At 50.1% G+C, this 8976-nt stretch overlaps 2 protein-coding genes across 8 annotated transcripts; both read right to left on the minus strand.

Moving 5' to 3' along the window:
• Nucleotides 1-594: 594 nt before the first annotated feature.
• LOC149918310 (uncharacterized) lies at nucleotides 595-3291 on the minus strand. 2 transcript variants are annotated; one of them, XM_090139865.1, is made up of 5 exons: nucleotides 2947-3291; nucleotides 2115-2481; nucleotides 1482-1579; nucleotides 1216-1332; nucleotides 595-734 (listed from the first exon to the last, which is right to left on the minus strand). In XM_090139865.1, exons 1-5 carry the CDS (start codon nucleotides 2990-2992, stop codon nucleotides 718-720), a joined length of 645 nt encoding a protein of 214 aa, XP_089995991.1. In that variant the 5' UTR covers nucleotides 2993-3291; the 3' UTR covers nucleotides 595-717. The 2 variants fall into 2 exon arrangements, with proteins under 2 accessions (XP_089995991.1, XP_089995990.1); XM_090139864.1 differs by lacking the exons at nucleotides 595-734; nucleotides 1216-1332 and having other exon boundaries at nucleotides 1569-2481.
• Nucleotides 3292-5017: 1726 nt separating this feature from the next.
• LOC149918311 (T-cell surface glycoprotein CD8 alpha chain-like) lies at nucleotides 5018-8705 on the minus strand. 6 transcript variants are annotated; one of them, XM_090139854.1, is made up of 6 exons: nucleotides 8528-8705; nucleotides 7694-8062; nucleotides 7045-7137; nucleotides 6549-6629; nucleotides 6280-6396; nucleotides 5018-5542 (listed from the first exon to the last, which is right to left on the minus strand). In XM_090139854.1, exons 1-6 carry the CDS (start codon nucleotides 8571-8573, stop codon nucleotides 5499-5501), a joined length of 750 nt encoding a protein of 249 aa, XP_089995980.1. In that variant the 5' UTR covers nucleotides 8574-8705; the 3' UTR covers nucleotides 5018-5498. The 6 variants fall into 6 exon arrangements, with proteins under 6 accessions (XP_089995980.1, XP_089995983.1, XP_089995982.1 ...); XM_090139855.1 differs by having other exon boundaries at nucleotides 5023-5451; XM_090139857.1 differs by lacking the exon at nucleotides 7045-7137.
• Between the last annotated feature and the right edge of the window lie 271 nt (nucleotides 8706-8976).

Here is an 8976-nt window from a genome sequence, read left to right on the forward strand (position 1 = left end):
TGCGTGTGATCAGATGAAGCCAGTGTACTCCTGAGTCTCCATCTTTCATCTCCTAAGTAACAAATTTTCTGGGGCAGGGATCTTCATTTCCTGGGTCCTGTGTTTATATCTCTTAGCACAAAGCAGTTTCTCCTTTCTGTAAAATCATAAGATTTACCAAGGTTGGGGGAGAGCTCGAGGATCATCCAATTCAACCGTTCCACTATCCCTAATATTCCCACTAACCCACATCCCTCAGTACCACATCTGAACCTTTCTTGTTCATGTTGTTCATGATGAGTCTTCCTGCCGTCATGGAAATTGTCAATCAAGACAACCAACTTGCAGAAAGAGATAAAAATTACAGCGGGGAAGGTATCAGAAACTAGAAGGAGACTGGGACATGAGAGCTGAGTATTGGATATTTTATTGGTTTCTTGGTTGTTTTGTGGAAGGCTGAGCTGTGCAGCACAGCGGTGCCTTTTGCACAGTGGCACGGAGCTGCCCGGCTTGTTAGGGTCAGCAGTGTCCGGCGCGGTCTGGGTGTGTCCCAGCAGTGTGGGGCAGGAGCACATGTCAGGCCGCGGGAGGTGTGCAGTGCTGGTGGGCAGCAGGGGAGGAGCAGCCAAATGCCGGCGCTGCATCAGGGCAGCTGTGTGTGCTGCTGCTGGGATCAGTGCGGTGCTTGAGGAGGACGCCTGTGTGCCTTGTGCTGAGCAGCGACGCAGCACTGCTTGCTTACGCTGAGCTTGGTCCTGCAAGTGATGGGCTGGTGGTGAGCGCGTGTGACGCGTGGCTGTGTTTATTTCAGCACTGCTGATGCTTCCTCTGTTAGCATGGGAGCATCTGACCAATTTAGCAAGGAGCAATCCAAAATATCAATGAAGATTTCTGAATTTACTCCTAAATCGCCATCTTACATTTGAAAGAGAGGTGTGACAACAGTGAGGAAGAATACTGAGTTCTGCTTTAAGGCAGAATTTTTACAGGCACTGTGTTGGCTGTAAGCTGACTTGGAGTCCTACAGAATGAATCTCCCTTTAAGATACTCCTCCACCTTTTGCTTCTCTGTCACTAATGTAGATTGCTTTCGTTGAATTACAAAGTTGAGTCAGAAATGTACCAGCAAATGCAGATGTTGTGTAACAATCTGTCCTTCAGCATTTGTGCTGCTTGCTGGAGAAATTAATGCAGCTAATGGATCGTCACTGGTACTTACTTTCACTGGCAACTTACTTTGGCAGTGCATGATGGTGATGGTTATGGCAGTGAGGAGCAGGAGGCAGGCACAAGCCAGGTTAACCCACATGACCATTTTACAGTAGAAATTTCGCATGTTCTCTTTGCTTGTTCCTGCAGGAAGAAAGAAGAGAGAGGAAATAGGAAAGGCCCAGCTGCACACATCTCCCTGTATCTTGAGTGGCCAGCAAAGGCTTTAATTTGGCCACTTTTGATCAAAGCAGCACTGCTCACAGAGCCCCTGCCTCACACAGCCAGTTTACCTGCATGCGGGCTGTGTCTGGAGATGTCCTTTGTGGTGACCAGGCTGCTCTGGGTGATGGCAGTGGATGTGGTGGGTGCTGCTGTTGTTGTGAGTGCAAGGAGAAATGGATGAATACAGCAATATACAATAAATCTACCTTCTGCCACCCTTGCCAGGACACAGGTATCACAGAGGGAATTTGTAGGTTCCATTTTGAAAAGTGATACACTGAAAAAGTGCCCAAGCAAACAAATAGAGGGCTGAGTGTTCTTAATTCCACGGCAGAATACTCAGAGATCCTTCTTATTAGGAACAATATTTTGAGAGACCTGGGATCCTTTCCTTTCCACAATGCTACCTCCACATCACAATGAGGAGTTACTTTTTGAGGTGCTGTAAATGTACGGAGGCTTCAGGACATTCAGGATTAATGTGAGGTGAGGAAGGAGGTGGTGGCTGTGGACTTTGTAACTCTCCTCCCTGAGAGCAGAGCTGGTGGGCAGGGAGCCTCTGTGAGGAGGAGCAGTGCTGTGTGATGAGACGGCTTGGGCAAAGAAGCAGGGACATGGGGAGTGTGGGCGATGGGCCGGATTGAGAAGGCACGGGCAGGGGTGGTGGGTGTAAGCGAGGAGGGTGAAGGTGTTGCTGACCTGGGAAGAAGGCGGGTTGTCCAGAGCTGAAGTGCAGCCCTCCATTGATGAAGTTGATGCAGAAATAGATCCCCTCATCCTGTGCCCTGAAGGACTTCACCACCAGCCTAGAAATGTTTTCTCTCCATGATGCCGCAAAGCTCAGGGATGTTCTCTCACCCCCATTAAATTTGGTGGTGTTCGAATCATAATTAGAGAGAATGAAGTGAAGGTTCCCATCCTTATCCAGGCGGATCCAGGTTACTTTCCAGGAGGTTTTGTTTCTCCAGCAGTCCAACTCCAGCAGCTGTCCCTTCTGGGGCTGTATGATTCTCCCGTCAGGGAACCTGAGCAGCACTGCATCCCTCTGCCCCTGGGTGCCAGTGCAGCCTGTGGGCAGAAGCCGGCCATGTCCCCTCAGGTGCAGCTCGAGAAAAGCTCCCAGGGCCTTTGTGCAGGGCTCTTCCCTGCCAGTGCAGTGCATGGCAGGCAGACAGCCAAGCTGTGAGGATGTATGCAGAGTGAGGGCCTCGGCATCCAGCACACTTGGGTGCTGTGCTGGAGTCCCTGGGAACTCAGCGTTGAGAGCACCGGGTTCTCGAGATGGATGCTACCCTTCACAGCAGCCCTTCAGCTGCCTGCTCGTGGATGCTGCCATTTCCCAGCTTCTCCAGAGGTTTTTCCCCGCTAACAACTGCTACATGCCCCCTCTCTCCCCTTCCCCATCCCCTCCAGCATCACCTGTCTGAACAGGCTCTGTTCCTGATGCGTATCGTGCTGGAGACCCACCGATCCCGCTTCCCTGCACAGTCACTGAGCAGCCCTGAATTCCATCCTTCTGGCTTCCATACTCACAGAGCCCCAGGCTGAGCAGGAGGAGCAGTGCAGGAGAGCCGGCCATCGTCCTCGGGGCGGTGCAGCGGAGCACGGCTGATGTTTCTCACTGAACTTTGGAGGCAGCGTAACTTATAGGAGAGGATGTGATGTCATCAGGACCCTCTTGTGTGAAGAGGTGGCATTCAGAAAAGAATGATTTCTGCAGCACTTCAGTTGTTGATCTCAAACTTGAGCTTGTTTATCAGAATAGAGTTGTTTTTGGTGATGCCAAAGGGTGTTTGCTATGATGACTTCATTTGATACTCTGACTGACAATGTTCATGCTTGATATCAAATGAGTTGCCATAAACTCTGTCTCTCAGCCATTTGGGGCACTCTCATCATGTCCACTTTGCAGATAACAAGGATAAGTCCCGTACCATTGTTGTGGATTGCAAGTTGTATTTTTTGCAGGAGATTTTATTTTAGTATATTTTATTCTATTGTCTTTATCAAATGATCCATGTGCACTTTTCATCTCATGGTCCATGCATTGCTGACATGTAGCTGAGTGCTTCGGCTCAATTGTTGTCTTCAGTTCTTTTTTATACTTTCTGTGCAGAAGCCGCTGTGTGCAGGGCAGGAGGTCTGTGATGTGGTAGCCATCACTAGAGCCCCATGTCCCTGACTCTTGCAAACTTATTTTCTTTTAATTCAAATTCTTGTGTTTTTGTTCTACAACCACAGGCACTTCCGCCCTGCCAAAAACCCCTTATATGTCTCAACACTGAGGGCCCTGGCTGCTGCCTGCAGGTGACCACTCACACATTGGTAAGTGCTGGGCTTCCTGCAGCTTTGCACACACAGTAGTGACAGTTTCCCTGGGCTGGTGTTATTTGTGCCTTCTGTTTTTTCCTGGCTCTACTGTTATTTGTGATGTGTTGTTGTTTTCCTCTTTTGCAAATGTGCCCCCTGTTCCTGGATGCCATCTTGCCCTGCTGTCTGATGGAAGTGCTGTTTGGTGATGAGATGGGCTAAAATTGTCTGGTTATGCCTGGGCTCATTTCATTGGGCCTGAAAGCATTTGGGTGAGTAAGAAAAACCGCTGTGAAGCCTTGTAGGGTGGGGTAACTAAGGTCAGCCAAGGTTAAACTGTGATTTTTCAGATCTGCTTATCCAAAGCTGAGTCCTCACCTGCTGTTCAGCAGCCATCAGCAGCACTGATAGTGCACCTGAGAGAGCTGGAAAAGAGGGATGAGCTTTCAGATATCGGGGTTCTTCCTGAGTTTAAAAACAGAGGCATCATGATTTATTATTAGTTATTTTGTGGTGAAATTGGTTTGTACTTTATTAATACAGCAGTGTGCCCACGTGGCCAAGAAGGCCAGTGCCATCCTGGTTTGCATCAGGAACCGTGTTGCCAGCAGGAACAGGAAATTGTTTGTCCCCCTGTACTCAACTCTGGTGAGGTGCACCTGGAGTATCGAGTCCAGTTTTGGGTCTCTCACTGCAAGAAAGGCATTGAGGCCCTGGAGCGTGTTCAAAGAAGGGCAACAAAGCTGGTGAGGGGTCTGGAGCACAGGCCTTATGAGGAGCGGCTGAGGGAGCTGGGATTGTTCAGTCTGGAGAAGAGGAGGCTCAGGGGAGACCTTATTGCTCTCTATAACTACCTAAGGGAGGTTGCAGTGAGCTGGGGGTCGGCCTCTTCTCTCGTGTGACTGGTGATAGGACCAGAGGGAATGGCTTCAAGCAGCACCAGGGGAGATTTAGGTTGGACGTTAGGAAATACTACTTCTCTGAATGAGTGGTCAGGCAGTGGAATGGGCTGCCCAGGGAGGTGTTGGAGTCACCGACCCTGCAGGTGTTCAAGGAATGTTTGGATTTTGTGCTGGGGGACGTGGTTTAGTGAGTACTATTGGTGATAGGTGGATGGTTGGACTGGATGATCTCGTAGGTCTCTTCCAACCTTGGTGATTCTGTGATTCTGTGAATTTAGGTCAAACGATGAATCAATGAGATATGGGTGTGGAGAGCACAGACAAAATCCTGGAGGGAAGACTGACACATTTTGTAATGGGCTGAGGTGGACATGAGTTTGAGATGAATGATCTTGGTGCTTGCTGGGGGGGTTTCAGTTGGAAAAGCTGGGAGGTATTTCCCACCAGGGATCCGTGCACAGAAAGACAAATATATTCGAATATAGCTGGGAGTCGATTTCTTTTATTTTTATGTTACTGGTGTTGGTTGTTGCATGTTCAGTCCCTCTGCCCCTGTGAAAACTGTGAATGAATCCAAAGAACACACTGAGAGCGTTAAGAATTAGAGGCGTTTAATCGGGAAGACCTCAGAAGTGAGAGGTGGGGTATGGGAGCTGAGTTTTGGGTGTGATTGAGGTGAAGGCAGAGAAGGAGCAGCCAAATGCCGGCGCTGCATCAGGGCAGCTGTGTGTGCTGCTGCTGGGATCAGTGCGGTGCTTGAGGAGGACGCCTGTGTGCCTTGTGCTGAGCAGCGACGCAGCACTGCTTGCTTACGCTGAGCTTGGTCCTGCAAGTGATGGGCTGGTGGTGAGCGCGTGTGACGCGTGGCTGTGTTTATTTCAGCACTGCTGATGCTTCCTCTGTTAGCATGGGAGCATCTGACAATTTAGCAAGGAGGAATCCAAAGTATGAATGAAGATTTCTAAATTTACTCTCAAATCACAATCTTGCATTTCAAAGTGGTGTTGCAACATTAGGATGGTTCAGACTAAAGACACCTAGATCTGCTTTTAGACAGAGTGTCCGGAAGGCCCTCTTATTGCCCTTGCTCCTTGCTGTCTTAGAGCCCTTCAGAATACATTCTCCTGAATGATTTTTTTCCCCTTTGTGCCATCTCTATTATTTCTGAAGGGTCTGTTCAGCAAAATACACCATCAAGCCATGAATTTTAAAAGAAAATGTGGGTGTCTTGTAGCAATGTGTCTGTGAGGGCTTGTTCTGCATGCTGCAGAAATTATTGCAACTAGTGGATTTGCGCTGGTAATCTGAATCAGGACAAAATGGCAGAAATCAACGTTTGAGTAATATTTTGGTTCTGGTACTTTCAACCCAGACACTGATTTTAGCCAATGGTGTTTGTGGGAATAAGGTTTAACTCTTTAGATTCAATTTTAAAATAGTGTAGAATTTGATGAATACTTCTCATGATATACCTGGCGATGGGGAAAATATGGATAGGAATTTTATAGAGAGGTTCTTCAGCATTCCCTGTGTCCTGGATGCGCAATGGCTGCATGAGGGCAAGAGGCAGAGAGCGCATTGCCCTGGAGGAGCGGGCTGTGCTCTGTGGTGTGAGGCTGCAGGAACCTCTGCAGGGTGTCAGGGTGCGACTTACTTTGGCAGTGCGTGATGGTGATGGTTATGGCAGTGAGGAGCAGGAGGCAGGTGCCAGCCACTCGAACCCAGAGGAAAACGTCACAGATGGAATTCAGTGTGTTCTCATTGCTTGTTCCTGCAGGAAGAATGAGAGAGGGGAAAGTGGAAAGGCCCATCTGCAGACGTCTCCCTGTGTCTTTAAAAGCCTGTAGTCAGCACCTTAATTCAGCCCCTTTTGATCAAAGCAGCACTGCTGGCAGAGCCCCTGCCTCCCCGCAGCTGGGTTACCTGCATGCGGGCCCTGCTGCGAGTTGTCCTTTGTGGTGACCTGGCTGCTCTGGGTGGTGGCTGTGAGTGTGATGTGTTCTGCTGTTGTTGTGAGTGGATGGAAAAATGGATGAATACAGTGAGATACAAGAAAACAGCCTGCTTCCACTCCTGCCAGGCCATTGATGATTCTGTGGCCAGCACTGTGGGGGGACTCCATAGGGCCCATTTGGACCTGTGATGCCCTGACACTGTGCTGTGAGGTCTGCTTGCATTGCTGAGCTGCCCAGCCGTGAAACCTGAGGGCTGTGTGCTCAGGATTTCTTTCCAGCACCCTCAGAAATTCTGAGCTCTTTAGGTGGTTGCCTCCCTTTAATGGCAGCTCACTGAGACAGATCACAATTTTCTCTTGTCCTCACATCCCAAAATGCCTGAAATCAGCACAGCCTTGAATTCAGGCTGTTCCAAGCAATTCAGCACTGCTGGCAGAGCCCCTGCCTCCCCACAGCTGGGTTACCTGCATCTTGACTATTCCAGGAGATGTCCTGCTTGGTGAACTGGCTGCTCTGGGTGGTGGCTGTGTGTGTGGTGGGTGCTGCTGTTGTTGTGACTGTAAGAAGATACAAGGGAACACAGGGAGGTAAAGCTGAAGAGCTTCCTCCTATCCACGCCATGCCATGACCAGCAGAGGGAAAACAAGTTTTGCATGGTAACCAGCCCTGGAAACAGAGGGACTCAGGCACCTAATTTCTTATTAGCCCTTCAGCTCTTTGTTATCTCTGTTATAAAATATGTCCTGAGAGTCATAGGGATTTTTTGAATTTCTTTCTGACGTGCTGTAAGCATTTGGATACTGTCAGAATGTAGAGATCCAGGTGAGGTGAGGAAGGCTGGGGTTCCTGTGGACTTTGTAAGTCTCATCCCTCAGAGGTGCTGATGGGATGGGGAGGTGCTGCTGGGCTGTGAGACCACCTGTGTGTTTGGGCAGGGCCGGTACTGTGAGCAGAGCTGGTGGGCAGGGAGCCTCTGTGAGGAGGAGCAGTGCTGTGTGATGAGACGGCTTGGGCAAAGAAGCAGGGACATGGGGAGTGTGGGCGATGGGCCGGATTGAGAAGGCACGGGCAGGGGTGGTGGGTGTAAGCGAGGAGGGTGAAGGTGTTGCTGACCTGGGAAGAAGGCGCGTTGTCCAGAGCTGAAGTGCAGCACCTGGTTGATGTAGTTGATGCAGAAATAGATCCCTTCATCCTGTGCCCTGAAGGACTTCACCACCAGCCGATAGAAGTTTCCTCTCCATAACGCCTCAAAGTTTGGAGCTGTTTTCACAGCCTCCTGCAAAGTAGAGGGATAAGATTGTGTACTGGAGTGAATGAAGTGAAGGTTCCCATCCTTGTCCAGGCGGATCCAGAAGATGGGTCTGTTTCTCTCATAATTCAGGCACTCCAACTCCAGCCGCTGTCCCTCCTGGGGGTGCTTCATATTCCTGTTGAGGAACCTGGCCTCCAGCGTGTTCCTCTGTCCCTGGGCACTGGTGCAGCCTGTGGGCAGAAGTCGGCCATGTCCCCTCAGGTGCAGCTCGAGAAAAGCTCCCAGGGCCTTTGTGCAGGGCTCTTCCCTGCCAGTGCAGTGCATGGCAGGCAGACAGCCAAGCTGTGAGGATGTATGCAGAGTGAGGGCCTCGGCATCCAGCACACTTGGGTGCTGTGCTGGAGTCCCTGGGAACTCAGCGTTGAGAGCACCGGGTTCTCGAGATGGATGCTACCCTTCACAGCAGCCCTTCAGCTGCCTGCTCGTGGATGCTGCCATTTCCCAGCTTCTCCAGAGGTTTTTCCCTGCTAACAACTGCTTCATACTCGCTCTCTCCCCTTCCCCATCCCCTCCAGCAACACCTGTCTGAACAGGCTCTGTTCCTGATGCGTATCGTGCTGGAGACCCACCAATCCCGCTTCCCTGCACAGTCACTGAGCAGCCCTGAATTCCATCCTTCTGGCTTCCATACTCACAGAGCCCCAGGCTGAGCAGGAGGAGCAGTGCAGGAGAGCCGGCCATCGTCCTCGGGGCGGTGCAGCGGAGCGCGGCTGATGTTTCTCACTGAACTTTGGAGGCAGTGTAACTTATAGGAGAGGATGTGATGTCATCAGGACCCTCTTCGGTGAAGATCCATGGTTCAGTAAAGAATGATTTCTGAAGAACGCCTGAAGAGATTCCGAATTTGGGCTGTGTTCTGTCATAAAGTTGTTTTTAATGGATTTTGCTGAAATGTATTCAACTGTCAACACTCGTATTTATAATTAAATCATCCATTACAGATTAGTGTCTCTCAGCCATTTGGAGCACTCACAAAACATCCAGTCCTGGTTAAAACGGGACAAATTCCATGATGTGGACTCCAGCCTCAGGCTACATTTCTCGACCAAGACTCTGCCACCTCCACTTGCTCATGCATATGTGG

The sequence above is a fragment of the Phasianus colchicus genome, chromosome 4 (genome assembly GCF_987193195.1).
Source record: "Phasianus colchicus chromosome 4, bPhaCol1.hap1.1, whole genome shotgun sequence".
Lineage (NCBI taxonomy): Eukaryota > Metazoa > Chordata > Aves > Galliformes > Phasianidae > Phasianus > Phasianus colchicus.

What these genes read in the sequence shown, in the direction of transcription:
- LOC149918310 (XM_090139864.1), bottom strand. Translation starts at nt 2,992, where the DNA reads ATGGCCGGCTCTCCTGCACTGCTCCTCCTGCTCAGCCTGGGGCTCT. An exon ending in CCTGCTCAGCCTGGGGCTCT is followed by an intron (nt 2,482 to 2,946) that starts GTGAGTATGGAA and finishes TTCTGCCCACAG; the next exon opens with GCTGCACTGGCACCCAGGGG.
- LOC149918311 (XM_090139853.1), bottom strand. Translation starts at nt 8,573, where the DNA reads ATGGCCGGCTCTCCTGCACTGCTCCTCCTGCTCAGCCTGGGGCTCT. An exon ending in CCTGCTCAGCCTGGGGCTCT is followed by an intron (nt 8,063 to 8,527) that starts GTGAGTATGGAA and finishes TTCTGCCCACAG; the next exon opens with GCTGCACCAGTGCCCAGGGA. An exon ending in CTGGAATAGTCAAGATGCAG is followed by an intron (nt 6,397 to 7,044) that starts GTAACCCAGCTG and finishes TTCTTCCTGCAG; the next exon opens with GAACAAGCAATGAGAACACA.